Here is a 21,086-nt window from a genome sequence, read left to right on the forward strand (position 1 = left end):
TTTTACACCATAAAATGACATATAACCAATATAGTAAAATCATATCATTAAAGAATGTTTAATGACATGAGAGAAAGCTCAGTACTATTTAGGGTATCATGAACTACAAAACAGTATACACACTTTGATCCAAATTTTATTTATGAAATTGCTAACTCTTAGTGATAATATTATGGGCCACATTTCCTTTATCAAACTTTATTTCACTCCTAATTTTTCCGTAATGGCCATGTATTATTTTTATACTCACAATAAAAATATTATTTGCAAAATACAAATTCAGAATAGGGCAAAGTCTTCAAGGAAAGATACGAGAAAAAGGATAAAGTGGAAAGTTTCAACAGAGAAGGAAAACACACTTCCTTGGAACTACAATGAAGAATGAGCGTGAGTTCAGAAATAAATGGTGTGAAGGCAGAAATTTAAGAGATATTTAATAACCATACTTTTCTCTGTGAAATAGAAGATAATGCTATCTTTTTATGGAGAGGAGGCTGAATTGTAAGAGGGCTGAGGAAAATAATGGAGATTTAACATTGCTATTTTGAGAATTAGCAGAAAGAAGGACAGAAAAAGATTTCTAGAGGACAGTAATTGGCCCAGCTTTGTTTGGAGATCATACTTTACATCAACATGAGTCTATACAACAGTATAACATTCATCTACCAGACCATTCAGTGCATGTATAAGAATGAGGTAGGCACATGCTTAAGTGGATCTAAGTTTGGGGTTTTTGGAGTGTGGACAAAGGACAAGAGAGTAAAGACCCTGAGAATGCTATAAAAAGGGCAAAGGTATGAACAATGGAGTCTAGGTTGAACAGAGAAGGAAGTCAGAAAGTGGCATTACAGTGTCAGAAAATGGAAGGGTCTACAGCCTAGAAGTTTCAGTCAAGTCAAAGGGACACTGGGAAGAGGATCAAGAGGCCAAGGAATCCAGAAAGCTACGGCAGACATTACTATAATAGAGATTAAGTTCGAAGACGTGTCTCTGCTCTGGATGTCAACAAAAAATAGAGCATGGTCATGGGAGAAAACTGGGAAGCAGAATGATAAAAGATAATTGACAGAAGTTGTCCATTCAGCTCTCAGGCCAAGTACTGGGTGAATCTTTCACATGGATGTTCTTGTGCCAATCTGATGACAAGAACTGGGATGAAGAGAAAGACTATATAATCAGGGGTTCCCAGCCTTCAATGAATAAAGGAATGTGACCAGAAGGTCAATAGGTAACAGAAGCGACAGACTTTGACTCCCAAGCATTTCTCTTGCAAGTTTACCACAACTCCCTGCACATTCATGGAAAAAGAACTGGATTTCAAACTATCAGGATACTTTGACTTTAATCCGAAAACCAGTAAAGGCTACCCAATAACCGGTGAAAGACCACTGTGACAATCAAATGAATGGAAAATATCATCAAATTTTAAAAAGCCACTTTTTGTGTAAGAAAATATTTGATTGGCTGATTGATTGATTGATTGAGACAGAGACAGCATGAATCAGGGGAAGGGACAGAGTGAGAGAGAATCCCAAGCAGGCTCCAAGCTCAGCACGGAGTCCAATGTGGGGCTCGATCCCACACCCCTGGGATCATGACCTGAGCCAAAATCAAGAGTCAGATGCTCAACCAACTGAGCCACCCAGGCACCCCCAAAATATCTGACTCTTAATTCAACCAGGTCATGGGATAACGTTTTCAAAGCCCCTGAAGATAGATAATCACCTGACCAAAAATTCAGATTTTCTTAAACAGGATCCTTTACATAAAATATTTTACAAACATATTTTTTCATAAAACAAGACCTACCTATGCAAGGGTATTTGGCTCGTCATCCCCATCAGCCCAAGAATAAATATATTCTGCACAGTTTTTCCAGATAATTTACCACTTCTTTGGTGGCTCTTTCAGTTTCCTGATGGCTCAGCAGGAAAACTGCAAAGCTACTCAACAGTGAAATTCTTGGGCAGGTGCAATCAAAACCTCCTCCAGAGGCAAATCTTAGGTTTTCTGCCTAAGTAGATGGATTTTTTGCAGATGATGGTGTGGTGAGTGAATGTTTCTCTAACTACAAAGAAACGCGTTGTGATCTCTTTTCCTTTCTGCGCAGTAGACTCCAACATTTTTCAAGCACCCTTATCGTTAAAATACGTAAGTACGTCAAAACATGTACATATTTTTAATAGATTATATACATGTACTCTTATCAATCTGTACATGAAATTTTAATAAATTTCATTTCTCTCTTATTTTTGATAGGGTAAATAAATAAAAGTGGAAAGCTTAATATACCCCTCCCCACCAGGGAACTGTCTTATAAACCACCCCCTTCTTTCAGACCACTTCTAGACAGACTGGAAGAAATTCTGTTCGTACACAATGTGCGCTTCCTTCCAGCTATAAGAGAAAGAATCTACCAACAGTGCAGACATCAATGATGAAAGTGATGTCAATCTACAACATAGACAGTGGCAGAGTGGCCTAATGGTCACTATAAAGCTAAACCTTCTTTTGAATCAACTGACAAAGTAGTTCTACATCTTAAAAAGGAATAAAGAGAAAAAGAACCCACTTGAGTAGATGAAATATTTTTAGGGGCAGGTGGGCGTCGTTTAAGTGCTGACTCTTGATTTCGGCTCAGATGATGATCTCACAGTTGTGAGATTGAGCCTCTTGTGGGGCTCCTCACAGGGAGGGGGCTGAATTAAGATTTTTTTCTCCCTCTATCCCTCTCTGCCCCTCTTCTATTCGTGTGCGTGCTTTGTCTCTCTCTCAAAACAAAAATTCTTCTTTAAATAATGAGTTAATACCAGATGTTAGGTGTGCACAAAAATACAGCCAGTCTTTTATTAATCTGTCAAATATTCATTGTACGGCCATGACATACCTGGCATTTTCCCCACACACTAATTATATTTACATGTATCATAACCCACAGTCTCTCTTTAGATGTGGAAATGACTGTGCAGCGACGAAATGAGTCTCTAAATTATTTCAATGTAATACAGTACCTGAGTAGACTGGCACACTGGCAGCTTGAAGTGAGACTGCCGTTCATCAATTCCACCTCCTAAAACTAGACTGTAAGTTCCTCAAAGATAAGCACTGCGTTTATTTGATCATCTCTATAAACCTAGAGTAGCACCTAGCAGAGTGACCGGCATTCAATGCCGTGAGCATTCAATGCTTACAATTTTGTTGGAGGGGTGGGAGAAGAGGGAGAAAGAAAGGGAGGAGGAGAAGAAGAAAATAAACCAAAGCCTGGGAACAAACTGGAAGAGCCATTTTATTGCCCCTAAAATGGTTTGACTATAACCACTAATGGTATTTTTTCTGATGAGATATATGTGTGTATGTGTATATATGTATATGTATACATATATATAATACGTATACATATATATACAGAGAGAGATCAAAAGCATATGATCTTGCTTAAAACCCTGCACTTACACTTAGTATATAATTCAAGACTCTGAGCCTCAAGAGGAGAATCTATCCTTGCCCATTCCAGGCTGGGCTAGGTGTTAATATTCTGGGCTCCGTCGTACATAGTGCAAGCATCTAACACTACAATTGGCACAGAACATGGAAAGTAGCCACTTCATATACTGTCCACTCATAAACTGTAAGCTCTTTGAGACTCCTATCTTTATTTTCACAAACACTAGCACAGATTCAGTAAATACTGAATGACGGAAAGAACAAACATCTCATTCTCCTTTTGTTCTAGTTATCTCTTTAATTCGCTCATATGTTCAGTCAGCCGTTCAACTCACCATTTTAATTATCTTAAAGAATCAATAAACAAAAAGCCGTCTTGGCCAACAGAAATCAGATACAAAAATGGCAAACACCAAGATCTATTCATTCATATGACCAAAAAGTATCCCTTTCTAATGTCTTATGATTAAGCATCAATAAACACTCAACATCATCACCCTTTTCTCTTAATGTCCTCTACATCAGAATCACGTTTTAATAATCACTCTTTCACAACCACATTGATTACTTACTTCTATTCTTCCTTCTCCCTGAAAAGACATATAGTAGGTCCTGCCACCTCTTTCTCTAATGATGTCATCAGGTCTGCTCTTAACTGTTTCTAGAGCCCCTACCTTTAACGCCTTCCAATTGACTTCCAATGGAGTCAAGGGAACGACTCCATACGCTCAAAATTAAGCTAAATATAAGGAATTGCCGTTTCTTACTACATGGGATTCCACTTACACAGAATCCGCAATTTTAACCTGGTTTTTAAGGCTACTCATCTCTCACTCATCTCTACCAGCATTTGCTACCTTGTTTCCTCTATCTGCTCCTTTACTCAACAATCCCTCAACATTTGCATTTTACCTGAACTAACAATATTTTAGTCCTTATTTGTATGTTTCTTCGCAAGTGTTCTAAAAGATCATCGTGTGTGCTCTTTGATCTCTGAGAATGGGTGGACTGCTTTCCCCTCCAAGGAAAATCTAGCAAGCACTCCCGTCCTACATCTAAGGGAACTCAATAAATGCTGTCTGGATTAAACTGAATTGGATGCTCATCTTCAATAAACTATTTATAAGTGAAAATAAAATAAAGAAAAGAGAATACATTTAAATCACAGTGTTGAAAATCAGTAATGCTTCCCATAATCCTACTCAGCCTTTATCATCTGCATGGAGATTTCTCATGTGTATTCTAATGCTACTTCTGTTTTTCAGCCCCCATCTCCCTCCTCTTCACCCCTCTTGCCACCCAATAGCCATATGAAAGAAACCCAAAGCAAAATGAAAAGGACACTAGAGAATATCAAGTTTCATATAAGCCCCACTGCTCATATTTATGCATCTGGTTATGAGGCCACCATATCAATATTCTTCACACTGAGAGCTTTATTTAGAGCCTCCCTATGTCAAAGGACAATTAATATCTTAGATAATTTCTATCAGAGTGCTTGATAAATTCACTTTTCTAGACAATTTAGCAAGAAGACACAATAAAAGAAAATGCCACAGTAAAGGTTTCTGCTCATTTTATACTGTCACGAGGCTAATAAAAAATTCACTTTTTTCTTGGATTATTATATTAAAAAATTCTCCAGAACACTAGTTTGAATAAAAATCTGTCTGATGTAGTCATTTTGGTATTATCTCTTGTAAAGAAGAAATTTAATCAAGACTGTTGATATATTTAGCTACCGAATAGAACAAATTTGATTAACATTTTAAACACTAACTTACAGGATCAGCTGGTCCACAGAATTCTCGAAATGTCTTTGTAGGATTATTCTGTTGAATCTCCAGTGCTACACAAGGGCCGGAATACATTTCTGTCACCATCTCCTATGACATGTAATGTAAAAGTTAGTAAAATTTAATGATCTTTTACTCCTCCTCCTTCAATTGTACCACTATTCCAAATCTTAAAATCTTAGTTATCTGTGAATTCTCATGAATCCCACATGCCAAAAGCTCCCAGGTTTTGTCCATTTTTCCTGCAAAAATGTGTTTTAGGTATATTCCTTCATCTCCATAGGAATGGAGATCTAACCTACTAACATCATTTTAATGTACTGCTTTACCAGTTGGCACTTTCATTAATTGAAATGGTCTTCTCATACCTCTTCCTTCTAAAGGGTACCTCCTCTTAAATAGAGTTCTGCTGAATGAACATTTCTTTTTTTTTTTTAAGTTTATTGATTTATTTTTGAGAGAGACAGAGAGAGAGAGAGAGGGAGGGAGGGAGGGAGGGAGGGAGAGGGGAGGAGAGAGGGAGAGACATAATCCCAAGCAGCCTCCATGCCATCAGCAGCATAGTGTGACATGGGGCTCGGACCCACAAACTGTGAGATGGTGACCTGAGCCAAGATCAATATTCGGACGCTTAACTAAGCCACCCAGGCACCCCTCGAATGAACATTTTTAAGGATACAAATTCCAAAGTGTTTCTTCCAAAGACGCTTTCAAAAATCATAATCATTTTCAGAAATGAAGAAAACGGAGACTAGATCTCATAGTAAACACCTAGAAATTAGACAGTATGTAGAAACAACAGTTTTCAAAGACTAGGTGACAGGCAGCACAGTATGACCCCTGAGACAGGGGAATCAAATGAAGTAAGCCACATGACTGCCCATCTTTCTGCTTGGAGGAAGTTTCCAGACAATGGGACAGGGAGAGGAAACACAACAGAGCCCAACACTCTCACTAAGGAGAAGAGATAAAGACTGGAATTCAGGGAGGCCACTGCAGCTAGAATGTGAGGACAGACCACTAGAGGAGGTGGGAGAACTATGGAAGAGTAAGCTATTGGGATCTGCAGAGAAGTTCACCTGAGTTTTTGGCTAAGAGTCTGTACATATGTAGAGGAAACCAGCCAAGGCTGAGAACTACCAGAAGCAGTAAGTGAAACCATCCGGAGAGACAGCACAAGGCTGAGAAGACTTTGCATTTCCATCAGCCAGACTGGAAAGCCCTCACACGATACACAGGGCATCGGGTAGAGTCCTCAGAAAGGTACTGCACCATAACAGTTGGCCTTATATATGGAATGCTCTGTATCCATCCTCTAAAGCTTAAAAGCAAGTCTTGAAAGGGTCAGACTGATCCCAAGTAACATAGTGAGTGCCCAAACTACATCAAATACTCTTCCAAGGAATATGACATACCTACCATGCATGTAACACTATAAACTGCACATCATCCAGTATCCAATAAAAATTACCAGGCATACAAAGAAGTAAGAAAATATGAACCATCATTAGAAGAAGACTCGATAAATTGTTACAGATCCAACAATGACAGAAACGATGTTGGTTACATAAGAATGTTAAAACAGCTAATGTAAATAGGCTCTATCTGCTCAAATTACAGGAAGAAAACATGGACATGATGCAGAGAAAATCAACATTAAAAAGACCCAAAGAGTAGACTACTGAATCGCTAGGCTGTGCACCTGAAACTAATGTAACACTTTATCAAATACACTTTTAAAAAATAAAAAAAAATTAGGGGCGCCTGGGTGGCTCAGTCGGTTGAGCGTCCGACTTCGGCTCAGGTCATGATCTCACACTCTGTGAGTTCGAGCCCCACATCGGGCTCTGTGCTGACCGCTCAGAGCCTGGAGCCTGTTTCGGATTCTGTGTCTCCCTCTCTCTCTGACTCTCCCCCGTTCATGCTCTGTCTCTCTCTGTCTCAAAAATAAATAAACGTTAAAAAAAATTTTTTTTTAAATAAATAAAATAAAAAATAAAAAAAATTAAAAAAAGAACCCAAATGGGACTTCTAGAGATAAAAACTACATCTGAATTAAATACACTGAATGGGATGGACAAAATAAAATACAACAGAAGGACAATAAATATAAGGAAATGCAACACCAACTATTCAAAAGCAAGCACAGAGGGGTGCCTGGGTGGCTCAATTAGTTGAGCGTCCGACTCTTGATTTTGGCTCAGGTCATGATCCCAGGGTCATGGGATTGAGCCCTGCTTTGGGCTCCACACTGAGCGTGGAGCCTGCTTGAGATTCAATCTCTCTTTCTGCCCCTCTCCCATGCTCAGGTGCTTTCTCTTTCTCTAAAATTAAAAACAGAAAAGGCAAGCACAGAGAGATAGAAGAATGGATACAAATGTCCCACAATAATTTTTTTCAATGACATGCTAACATATGCATATATAAATTGGATTCCCAGAAGAAAAGAAGGGGTGATGAATAACTATTCCGAGAATTGCTAAAAAATACTCAAATTTGATGAAAATCATAAGCCAAAAAGGTCCAACAGAGTCCAAGAATAAACGCAAAGTACAGTAAGACGATAATTAAATTGGCTAAAACCAAAAAACCAAAAATCTCAGTAACAAAAAAGCCTTTAAAAACAACCAAAAAAAAAAAAAAAAAAGACATATAACAGTAGAACAAAGCTAAGGACATAAATGACAACAACAAAAATCTGTCAATCTACAATTCTATACCCAGGTGGGAAGAGATTTCTCACAAATGAAGGAAAAATAACTTTTTCCAACAGAAAAAATGTGACAGAATTCACTACCAGCAGCCCTATACCGTAAGAAATGTTAAAGGAAGTTCTTCAGATAGAAGAAAAATCATGCCAGACAAAAATATGGATCTGCAAGAACAATGGTAAACATGTGGGCAAATATATTTTTTAGTTGGTGTGCAAGATATTTATTTAAAGCAAAAATATTAAAAAATGCATTATAGGGTTAATAATAGAACTAAAATGTAGGACAACCACAACACATAAGAAGAGGGGGAATGGAAGGATACTGTTTTAAGGTTCTTATCTGTACATGAAGCGGTATAATGAAAAAGATGATCAAAGAAAAGAGCCTCTCAGTGTCTGGAACACTCAGTCAATGTTCTTTTCTTCTCTATGGGGAATAATACTTCAGGAAGAAATGAAAATAAATATAAAGACTTTGAGGCAGAAGTCCAGGTGATGTGCATAACTATCAGGAGTGAAGTGAGACTAGAGAAAATTAGAGAGGAGGCCAGACTGTGGAGAGTTTGCGGCACATAATGACAAAGTAATATAAAAGTAATTTATTACAGAACACTATTTAAATATTAATTGGAACTCAGTCATCATACCTAATAGAAATTTCAGAAGTTGAAAGAGGGAAGTGCTTCACGATTAAGATGGTACACAGAACCCTAAATGTATCCCCCTGAAGTCACTTTGCTATTTCACAAAGGTCATATGTAATTGACTTTTTATGGATAATTATGTTGAGTCTGATCTTCTGTCTCATGACATTGAGGTACTGCCTATGAATAAATGTCAACGGCCAAGTTCTCAGCAGGGGCAGCAGACAGCATGAATGTGTTATCCAGAAAGAAAAGGAGTGAATTTTGCCTGCTTTTCTTTCATTTGTGTCTCTCCTTGCCTTTCAGTGTTAATCACAGATGCCGTTAAAAATACAGACATAAAGGGCTATGCAAATGCACAACATGGAAAGAAAAAACACGTTGGAAAAAGGACTCTATCAAAAGCATAATGTGCTGCTTAAAAAAAAACAAAATGGACTCAACAAAATTCTCAAGTCACCTAGGTTTTTTAATTAAGTAAAAAGTTAACAAAACCAAAAAAGAACATGCTTGTTTCCTTCACAGCCCTTTGACTCCTGTCCTTTAGGTAGTTAGGATGGGATCATCTGATTTAATACGTATCCTCACTAGAACTTAAGCTCCATAAATGCAGATAGTGGGCTTTTGTTGTTGTTGTTGTTCATCTCTGTATTCTTGGCATCGAACACATTGTTTGGCACACAGTAGACACTCAGTCTAGGTAGTAAATAAGTGGATCGTGATAATACAATAACATAGGAATGATCACTTTTTTGTGTTTGTAAATGCTGACGCAGCAAATGCAAGTATAAATGATCAACACCGAATCTACTATAAGGAATTATGTCAAATACAATAATAGCGATAGTAATAACAAAACAGCTAATACTCTCTCAGTACTCTCAATATGTGAAACTCCTTCGCGGGATTTTTTTCATTTAATTATCACAGCAATCTCATAAAGTACATAATAGCATTACTTCCATGTTATAGATGGGTAAACTAAGGCTTAAAGAAGGCAAATACCTTGTCTATGGCCACACAACTGGTAGACTGGGATTTGAACCTAGCATCTGACTCCACAAGTTTTTGGTGAGAAGAAGGTAATTGAGTTCAGAAAGCTGAAAGTTGGTTGCACTGAATTTTGAGATAAGAAAAGTCTACACACAGTTTGAAGCAAGGAATGTGGGAACCCCTAGAACTCATGTATAGTATCTGGTACAATGTCAGTGATGTCGTCCTATTTCACACTGTATATCCTACATTTAAGAGGACCGTTTCACCCACAGATCTTTAAGTTTAGGCTAATAAAATGAATGGACTCGCTGTTATGACCTTAGAGGTCTTATCATTTATTTTAAAACACGAATCTGAAGACAAGCAGGGTAAAGTGTTATGCGAAAAGACAGAGTAGGAATCAAATCACCTGTTTCTGTCCCTTTAGGTTGCCTCTTAAGATTACTTTTATAGGCTCTTCTTTCTGAATTAGATAAACCTCCTAAAGTTAAGAGACACATAGTACTATGCAGCATTTAAAAATTTACCTCTTCCTTGAACTTAAACTCAAGCTCCGAATATTAACGGTCATGAGAATTAAGAGTTTTGTTTTTTGTTTTTTTTTTTATTTTTAAAATATTTTTTTTTTCAACGTTTATTTTTATTTTTGGGACAGAGAGAGACAGAGCATGAACGGGGGAGGGGCAGAGAGAGAGAGGGAGACACAGAATCGGAAACAGGCTCCAGGCTCCGAGCCATCAGCCCAAAGCCTGACGCGGGGCTCGAACTCACGGACCGCGAGATCGTGACCTGGCTGAAGTCGGACGCTTAACCGACTGCGCCACCCAGGCGCCCCGAGAACTAAGAGTTTTGATGGGATATACAACTGTCACAATAACAAGTGACACTCAGGATTTGCTAGCCAATTTTTGGTGTCCCAAATTAAGCAGTGAAAGATACCGCAACCATATGCATTTGCGGTGTATGGATCCAGACCCTTACACAACCGCCTTTGAACAAAACAGAATTTGAAGTGGGAAAAGAACTTTAAAAGCATTAGAGGTAAATATACCGTTCATAACAATATTATTTACGTCAATAAAATATTCCTTGAATAAAAACATCCTTATTTCCCTCTGGATAACATTTTCAAAGAAACAGCTCTCCCTAGTTGCAATAAAATTTTATATCCTATAAGTACAGAACATCTCTTAAAGATACCTGGATAATGTTCCGGTTCACGTAGACACCCCATTTTCCCATTAAGAGACAACTACAAACCAATTATGATTTGAAATATTTCTTTAACACTGAATAAACCATTTCAAGCTGAATAAAAGATGATAAGCATTACTGAAAATGACTCACGAGGCTATTAATTACTCTGAAATAATGTAGTTTTTTTCTACCTAACAGCCCATATATCCTTTTCTTAAGCAGGCTCTGTTATTAATATTATAAGATTTAAATAGTAATTACAGAGAATATACTCCTGAAAACATCAGACAGAAGAAAGCATCAACACCAATTATTCTGGGATATCTTGACATTAAAGTATGATATTGCTACTGTCACTTAAATTCCTGATTTCTTAGGGGTGTCACCTCCACCCAGTGATGTTTTTATTTTTAACTCCCAAATCCCAAAATCAAAAAAACTCCACGAGTATATATTACGTAAAACATAAATTACATGTGTAGTATTTTAAAGCACAATATAGGAGACATTAAAGTTAGATGAGGTTTTTTTAAGTTATTTCCCAAAGGGAAATGTGGCCCACCTGAGGTAGGTACACAGAATACTAGTGTCCTCAACTATTTGTTACCAAATTCAGTACTGTGTGATAGTGTATGATAATATAACTCAGGATCAGAGGATATGTCTCCATGAGTTTATCTTATATGCAGTTAATCTTATATAAAGCTATAATATAACATGGATTAAGGAAGGTAGAGGTTTTCAGTCATATTTTTTAAAGTAAAATTGAACAAATAAAAGAAGGTTTGCAGGTGCTTGCTTGTGAAGGAAGGAAGGAAGGAAGGAAGGAAGGAAGGAAGGAAGGAAGGACGGACCATAACTCTAAAATGAAGAAGCAGGTAAGAGTAAGGTTAGAGTCAGTAAGCTATAAAAGAAGGAAAACTACTCTGGTTCCTCTCAATCAGGGTGGAAACCACCAGTATGCTGAACACGAAATTTATTTCACAATTGGTCTTTACTCTGTAGGACTAAATAAGACAAAGGTTCAAACCAGTGCATTTTTCCTTTTTAAGGTCAGTTGAAAGGAAGAGTCATAGAGAAGGGGAGAAGAAGGGAATCTAGTCTCATTGTCAGGAACAGTAACCTTTATGCAAAAAAAAAAAAAAAAAAAAAGTCAAAATTCTCTTTAAAGGAACCTAGGTCAGGAGGCAGTCCACTAGCACAAATAAATCTAAGATGATTTGATACAGAGGGGAAGGAAACTAATTTTGATAAAGTATCTATTATGTGTTATTTTAAAGAACAATACTTGGCTTACTTGAATATAGTCATTTGTTTTCAAGAATGTATTTCATTGCCCTCTAAACACCTTTTAAATATTATTTCTTCAGAGGAGGGGCGGAGTTCAAAGGGCGGAGAAGTAGGGGGACCGGGATTTCCCTTGTCCCTCAAGCACAGCTGTACTGAGGTCAGAACCCCCAGAAACCCCCAGCAAATCAACCTGCAGAGCGGCAAAAGCATTTCCACACACGGAGGGAGACAGCTTGGTGGGAGGGAGGGAGGGTGCGTGAACTGGGGGAGATAAAACGGAGTAGGCACAGAGGGGAGGGAACCCCTTCTTTGGAGAGACAAAAAGGGAGAGAGAGAGGAGGGCTGTGAAATTGAAGTATCAAGTTAGCACAAGAGGAAAACCTCTCCGAACCACAGACTGGGGAGCGAGAATATGGACAGTGCCAGTTTCTATTCTGCAAACAGCCTTGGGAGCCGAAACCCGGAGGTTTCAACTGTTTGCAACTTTGTCCGGAGGGAAGCTGGGTAGCCGGCACTTTTACTCTATTCTTTTTACACCTTTTCTCTCTCTTATTCTTTTTTATTTTCCTTTCTCTTTCTCTGGATTTAGCTGATTCTCTGTTTCGCCCTCTTTTCTCCCCTTTGATTTTTCTTTTTGTTTGGGATCAGGTTCCCCCTGACTTTTTACGTTTCTTCCACGGTTACTTCAACAAACAAATCAAAGCACACCTGGCTGAAGGTCCGAACACCCCACCACTACAAGCAAGGGGGAGCTCTGGAGACGACCCACCAGCGGGAAAGAGCAGCAAAAATGCAACAACAGAGTGAATGCAACATACACGAAAAACACTTCCTGAAGTGCCAGGCCATGGACAGTGTGTGACCCCTTTTTAATATAGTAGTACTCTCAGGTGCAGGATATGTAACAAGCTATTAAAACACGCAAAAGACAGAAACGTAGCCAAGATGACAAAAGGGAAGAATTCTCCTCAAAAGAAAATTCAGGGAGAAATGACAGCCAGAGGCTTGCACAAAACAGACATAAACAATATATCTGAACAAGAATTTAGCATAACAGTCGTAAGACTAATAGCTGGGCTTGAAAACAGCATTGTAGGCCCCAGAGAATGTCTTGCTGTAGAGGTCAAGGATCTAAGAACTAGTCAGGATGAATTAAGAAATGCTATAATGCGGGGCGCCTGGGTGGCTCAGTCGGTTAAGCGTCCGACTTCGGCTCAGGTCATGATCTCGCGGTCCGTGGGTTCGAGCCCCACGTCGGGCTCTGTGCTGAAAGCTCAGAGCCGGGAGCCTGTTTCAGATTGTGTGTCTCCCTCTTTCTCTGACCCTCCCCTGTTCATGCTCTCTCTCTGTCTCAAAAATAAATAAATGTTAAAAAAAAAAATTAAAAAAAAAAAAAGAAATGCTATAATGTGCCTGTGTGGCTCAGTCGGTTAGGCGTCCGACTTCAGCTCGGGTCATGATCTCACGGCTTGTGAGTTCAAGCCCACATCAGGCTCTGTGCTGACAGCTCAGAGCCTGGAACCTTCTTCAGATTCTGTGTCTCCTTCTCCCTACCCCTCCCCCACTCATTCTGTCTCTCTCTTGTCAAAAACAAATAAAAACATTTAAAAAAATAAAAAAATAAAAAGAAATGCTATAAATGAGATGCAAAATTAACTAGATACAGTGACAGTGAGGATGGAAGAAGCAGAGTGGAGAACAAGTGAAATAGAAGATAAAATTATGGAAAATGATGAAGCCAAAAAACAGAGGGAAAGGAAATTACTAGATCACAAGGGGAGAATTAAAGAGCTAAGTGATTCCAGGGGCACCTGGGTGGCTCACTCGGTTAAGTGTCCGACTTTGGCTCAGGTCCTGATCTCATGGTTCACGAGTTTGAGCCCCACATCGGGCTCTGTGCTGACAGCTCAGAGCCTAGAGCCTGAATCAGATTCTGTGTCTCCCTCTCTCTCTGCCCCTCCCCTGCTCGCACTCTGTCTCTCTCTCTCTCTCAAAAATAAACATTAAAAAAAAAATTTAAAGTGCTAAGTGATTCCATGAAACCAAACAATATCCATATCATAGGAATTACGGAAGAAACGCAAGAGACAGGGACAAAAGGTTTATTTGAACAAATTATAGCTGAGAACTTCCCTAGTCTGGGGAAGGAAACAGGCATCCAAGTCCAAGAGGCACAGAGAACTCCCTTCCAAATCAACAGGAACAGGTCAACACCATGACATATCTTAGTGAAATTGGCAAACTACAAAGCTAAAGAGAGAATTCTGAAAGTAGCTAGAGACCAACCGTCCTTAACCTACAAGGGTGCACACACAAGGGTAGTAGCAGACCTGTCCACTGAAACTTGGCAGGGCAGAAGGGATTAAATGTGCTGAATAGGAAAAATATGCAGCCAAGAATCCTTTGTCCAACAAGGCTGTCATTCAGAATAGAAGGACAGATAAAGGCTTTCCCAGAAAAATAAGTATTTCTTCAGGGGCACCTGGGTGGCTCAGTCAATGAAGCATCAGCCTCTGGATTTTGGCTCAGGTCATGATCTCACGGTTTGTGAGTTCGAGCCCCACATTGGGCTATACACTGACAGGGCACAGCCTGCCTGGGATTCTCTCTGTCTCCTTCTCTCTCTGGCCCTCCCCCTCTCTTTCTCTCTCTCAAAATAATTAATAAACTTAAAAAAATAAAAATAAAATAAATATACTTCTTCAGTCTCAGCCATATTTTCGGATGATTCTACCTGCATTTATACCATTAAAATGGATGTTAAATACTGCTGTGGAGTTATACTGTACCATTAAGAACTATTTGCTTTTAACTTTCTAAAGCATCCTGGAGAGTCTTCTACCCTGAGAATATTACTAACTTCATAGATAACGTCTAAGGGTGTCACTATGCCAGCAAGGTCTTTCGTGATTTTCTTGCACGCCTGTATATTTTTGTTTCATAAATGAAACATGATATTTTAATAGCTGAGCCAGTGGCTCTCAGGGATAAGAATGCCTCAGTCACTGGATATGATCACCTAGCAACTGGTGGACTTGTAAATACCTTCATGATTATGAATAAATTTCAGATGAGATCCCCAACATTTAAGATACACAAACTGTTTTCAGTACCAATGCCTCACATTCGGTTTGATACTTACATTATACTCAGACACTACTCCTTTATAAACTTCATAAAACTCTTCAACGTTAACTCGATCCATGTTGAACTATATTGAAACAAAACAAAACAGAACAAAAGTCAACCAATAAAAGGACGCAAAATGTGCCACGCTTAGAACTCAACACTTAAGACCTCCTGGATGTATTTTCTTTAAAATCTAAACCTTGCGCAAATTAAATACTCTGAAAAAGTGTCGTTAAAGATAAACTCATCAATGATAAAAATGCGTAACATTTATTGAGCACTTGATATATCAAATATTGTTCTAGGACCTGCACGCCATCATCTCATTTAATCCCCTCAACAACCCCATGACGTAAGTCACACGATGTACATAAGGGTTATGTAACCTTCAGATCTGTGTGTTCCATCTCAAGCAGTCTGACCTCACCTGTCATGCCCTTAGCCACTACACTATACCTCTCTTTGAATAAAGCCTCATTCTCCATGCACACGAAAAAATTTATATACAGTGTCGTGTTGTTTACTGATAGATGAGCAGAAGCAGAACTATTACTAACGCAATGTACTTCCAATTTTGCAGCGGCCAAAAATAGTACCCTTTTCCTCCCAAACATTTAGAAAAATCCCTACTTAGCATTTACACGAGTCGTCTGGAAATCGAAATTCAAAACGAATTGTAAGAGAATGCTTATAAGATAAATCTATAAAGACTCTTTCTTATCCAGGCTGGATTCAAATTTAATTCAAAATAAAATTTCATTAAGTTCTAGGGTTGGGGCACCTGAGTGGCTCAGTCGGTTAAACATCCAACTGGTGATTTAGGCTCAGGTCATGATCTCCTGGTTCATGGGATCAAGCACCGGGTCAGGCTCTGCACTGACAGTGACAGTCAAAATTAATAATAAACAAAAAATAAGTCCTAGGGTCTCAAGAACTAAGACCTTAATTTTTTTTTTTTAATTGGCTCAGAATTTAAAATTTTAGGGGCACCTGGGTGGCTCAGTCAGTTAAGCTTCTAACTCTTGATTTCGGCTCAGGTCATGATCTCATGGTTTGTGGGATGGAGTCCTGTGTCGGGCTCTGTACTGTCAGCAGGAACCCTGCTTGGGATTCTCTCTCTCCCTCTCTCTCTGTCCCTCCTCTGCTTGTGCACTTTCTCTCTCCTTCTCCCTCCTTCCCTCCCTCCCCCGCCCTCTCTCTCAAAATAAATGAACTTAAAAAAAATAGAATTTACAATTTTATTTTCTTCCCTATTTTGTTTCTTTATTGTTGCCAAAAATACAGATCACTAAGAAATTTCTGCCTGCCCAGGCAATAATTCACACTGGGAGGATTTATTTCATAGGCAACATAACTATAACAGTCAGTGAATTTTGTTTCGATTTCAGTGTTTTAGCCTACATTCCCACAACTTGTTGAATTTTTAATATAACAAAATAATAACAGAATATATAATTTAAATACTTATATTTTGTATTGGAAATTCCACGAGGCATTGTGTAGGGTTATTTTAATTTAATTTGCAATTTATTTTAATTTTCATTTGATTTGTAAAATAATCCACTGAGGCAAACAATAATGTTCTCACTGACCGGCAGACCCACGAGTCTAGAGGGCAGCTGACCCATGATTCAGAAACAGAGCTCTTCAGGGCACCTGAGTGGTTCTGTCGGTTAAGCCTCCGACTTCAGCTCAGGTCATGATCTCACACTTTGTGAGTTCAAGCCCCGCATCAGGCTCTATGCTGACAGCTCAGAGCCTGGAGGCTGCTTCAGATTCCGTGTCTCCCTCTCTCTGCCCCTCCTCTCTCTCTCTCTCAAAAATAAACAAACATTAAAATTAAAAGAAAGAAAGAAAGAAGCAAACAAACAAACAAACAGAGCTTCCTGACTCCCAGACTCAAGGGCTGTGATTGCCACTAAGCAACCATGCCTCCCCTATAGGTGCAATTAATCTTTTTTATTATTATTCTTGTTTTCACTGAGCACCTACTATGGCCAATAACCATGCTAGCTTGTAGGCCTAGAGTCAGATCAATATTTAAATCTAAATTTGCTACAAAATACATACTTTTAAAGCAGGGTTAGGTCCTACAATCTTGTGAATATAACACCAATCCAATACTTTTAGAACGTTTTGCCTAACAATCTCTTCATAATCCTAGATAAGGTTCTTCAAATATCAACTCTGTCATTGGTCTCCAAGTTTTTCCCGATGACTGCAAACCAGTTGATATTTCTGACCTCTTTTTGGCTTGTAGGCATTCCTACTAATCAGGACACAAAGTGGTCAGAATCTTGGTTCCTGCTCTGACCCCTGATTTTGGATGATCCTAAGACTTAAAAGAAATCAAAAGCAGTTCCTTTTCAGAAAAAGAACATATAAATTACACATACATACATATATATATATATATATATATATATATATATATATATATATGGAAAATCTCAGCTCCAAAGCTGGTAATTCACTATCAAAACAGCATAAACTTGCTGGCCTTGAAACACGGTTTATCTGATTCCTGTAACAATTGGTACCCAATTTCTTGTCAAGTGCATGGGTAAGTAGAGAACAAAGGTGTGAGCTCAAAAGTGGATGTTGTCTGTTCAGTGAAGGGCTTCCTACAAATGTGTCCACAGGGCGATTCGAGAACAGCCGTGGGCCCTGCAGGTCCAATGGTGTGACCGCCAACAGAGGGGCTGAAATGCACTAACTCCAAAGAAGGTTCTGAGGGAAAGTCCAGAAACCAGCAAAAGGCCCTGGTTAGGGGGAAAAAAATCTCAACCGATTCTCCTTCTCCATTCTCTTCTCAGTCACCAATCCAGGCCACCAAAAATTCATTATAACTACTCAACTTAACACTATTTTTTGTTTGTAGGAACTACCTACATTGTTTCTGTCTATATTCATTGTGCAACTAAAGCCCCAGGAATTTTATAAACCGATTTTATAAGCTTAAATTACCCTTTGAATTTTAGTTCTCTCAGTGAAAGATTATGTGGGTAAAATCATCTCAAAAACATTTTTTATTATAAGGTTATCAGGTTCAGTAACTATATCTTTTTATTTTTAATGTGTTGAGTTCACAAGTGCACAGAGAAAATTCAATGTAAAACATTTTAAAAAAATCTCTCAATAGGTTATGACTCACTGCAAACTACCTACCATCTGCATAGCTGAGATTTCAAAACCTGCATCCCGGATAGCCATGAGGATCTTTCCCAGAAGTCCTAAAAATACAGAACAAATGAGTGCAAAAATACAATACAATATTGCCAAGGCATTTTAGTTTCTTAGAAATGCACATTTTCTACATCAGGGCACTTTGCTTACACTCTATATGAAGAAACCACTTTTTTTTCTAAGGGAAACTAAATCCCTACTATTGAGCACCACATGTAATCATTTGATTTACCAACCATTTGATTTCAGAATACCAACAATTATCCTGAAGATGATGTAAATGATCTTTAAGGTATTATTTTGACTTTAAGACCCCTGAAGTCTAGTGATATAGGGAACATGCAAAATAAACCACTGACAATAACATTACAAAAAAAAAAAAAGATGAAATGAAATGCCAAAGTTCTGGGTATGGGAGTTCCAAGGATGAGGTCAAAGAAGAAAAATCAAATTATAACTGAAGGGTAGCAGAAGCTTTAAGGGGAAATGAGAGCACGAAATGGTACTTAAAGGCTGTAGATAGATGGGATTACATGGGGACACAGGTATAAAAGGACAGAAGGCTCAGGTCTAAGAAAATGTGAGTGTGCTCACATGAGAGTAAGAAGTCAGAAAAAGAAAAAAAGAAAACAGCTGAAAAGGAAAAGAGACTTCATTCAAATTGATGAAGGCCTTGGATATCAACATGAGGAATTGGGTCCTTATCCCACAGATCAGCGCTTTTTATAATAGGGTCTGTAGATTCTGGGAGTCTAGGACTGATTTTGAAATTCTATTAGTTTAGTATAAAAATCTTCTAAGCTTCTTTTTTCCAAGTCAACTAAACCCACACCCACACATGCACACCCCTATCCCATATATTCTGGAACGACCTTGATGCTTACCTAGTAACCCAACATCACCAAAGAGTATCCGTTTTATTTATTTTTATTTACTATTTTACTGCAGCCAAGTAGTGCTATTATAATTGCAGCAGATTGAGGGATAGGAGGGGGGAAAAAAAAAGACAATGATAGATCTATTTCTCAAATGATGCATTTGTACCAAGGGAAGACCAAATGATACCAGGGTGTATTGTGAAAAAAACAAAGATTTCTCAGAAGTCTGAAGGGTAGAACAGGCCCACGCCAACTCACAGCAGTCTGCATCATATCGGCGTTGAGTTTGGTGACTGAGTTTTGTCAAATATCCTTTATCCAATCAGTGTTGTTAAGTTAAATTTTATCCATTTTATAGTTTTGTTGGTGATGAATTTGTAAGTTGCTTCAGCTGTACAGTTGCATGCACAAAGGTTTATATTTAGTTTTATATTTGGACATATTTAAGTTGCACTATAATTACAATAATTTATGTCAACACCGGGGGTCCATCAGAATATTTTTCCTCCAGAGGAAACACTGCCAAAAGAGACGGAGAGTCACTGAAAATGTTGAGCAGAAGAATACAGGACAAATAGTGTTTTAGGAAGATTACCGATGTAATAATGACAGGCAAGCTAGTCTGAAAAGGAATAAAAGACAGAACAACAAAGGCTTTTGAAATCATCTAGCATGCTCACTGAACTTGGATGGCAGCACTAGAGAAAGAAGTAATTAATATAAGACATTTCCAAACAAGAATTAACAGGACTAAATTGAACACAGAGCGTGAAGATGTAGAAATAAAGGTTTTGAGTCCAAGTGACTGACAGGTTGATAGCATCTTTAAGAAGAAAACAAGTAAGAAGAACAAACTGATTGAGCTCCTGGGGAAGGACACCAAGATGGAATGATGGCCAGCTGACTAGTGAGCTGGACCCGGGCACTCCAGGGCTCCTTGCTCCCTCCCCCATCCTTGGAATGTGCATTCTGCTTGCCTTTCCCACTCCCAGAGGCTGCTCCAAGGACACAGCCTTGAGATAGGGATGTGGTGTTGAGAATACCTACATGGTATGCGTGACTGAACCCAGAAGGCCTCTATAGAAACTTTTTAAGATTTGGAATGTGGATGTGGGATCCACTTGCCTGGCTGCTGCCCAACGCAAGCCTTGCATGTAAGTTTCCTTGCTTTCTGAAACTGCCACCTGCCAATCTGGAGTGGCCTTCCTGTTTCTTCCGTCCCTCCTTATGAGTTCAGGGGCCAGTTTCAGATTACACACTGAAAGCTGCCACGGAGGTTATGAACCAACAATTAAGGGGAAAGGCAGCAAATTATTCTGAACCTAGAATCTTAGAACAGAACACTGATCAGTGTTTGAGAAGACAGCATATCCAGTGACTAAAAAATGATTGATGAATGAGTGAATGCACTCCCTATTCCAAATAGGTGATAAGGGATTACATCCAATAGCTAGACAGGTAGAAGGCTAATAATGAGGAGTGAAGACAGGTTAGAGCTGAAATGAGGAGAACAGAGGTCTGCTGGTTTGACAAAAAGAAGAGGAAACGCAAAAACAAACCAAAACAAACAACCTGGGAGGAATGATTTTTGAGAAAATATCTAAAGTTTGGGAGTTAAAGAATGAAAATGAGTGAAGAAGGGTATGTAAAAAGAGATGTGCAGGAAATTAAAGAATAAAATATTACAGTAGTATCGCCATATCAAACAGAGGGGAAATTCTTAGAATGGAGGGACAGTCCAGAATTAAAGGAAATTAAGGGCCCTGGGAATGCAGATAAAGCCTTCGGCATAAGCAGGATGGTATGCTGACAT

At 38.6% G+C, this 21,086-nt stretch overlaps 1 protein-coding gene across 2 annotated transcripts in view; it reads right to left on the reverse strand.

Moving 5' to 3' along the window:
* NME7 (NME/NM23 family member 7) overlaps positions 1–21,086 on the reverse strand; it is a 264,656-nt gene that overhangs the window by 122,785 nt on the left and 120,785 nt on the right. For both annotated transcript variants that reach the window (XM_030302771.1, XM_030302772.1), the window contains exons 8-10: positions 18,378–18,442; positions 15,223–15,291; positions 5,229–5,330 (exon numbers count right to left, since the gene is read on the reverse strand). In XM_030302771.1, the coding sequence (XP_030158631.1) occupies positions 5,229–5,330; positions 15,223–15,291; positions 18,378–18,442 (236 nt within the window). The remainder of the gene's footprint in view (positions 1–5,228; positions 5,331–15,222; positions 15,292–18,377; positions 18,443–21,086) is intronic.

Source organism: Lynx canadensis, chromosome F1, assembly GCF_007474595.2.
Source record: "Lynx canadensis isolate LIC74 chromosome F1, mLynCan4.pri.v2, whole genome shotgun sequence".
In the NCBI taxonomy this organism is placed as follows: Eukaryota; Metazoa; Chordata; class Mammalia; order Carnivora; family Felidae; genus Lynx; species Lynx canadensis.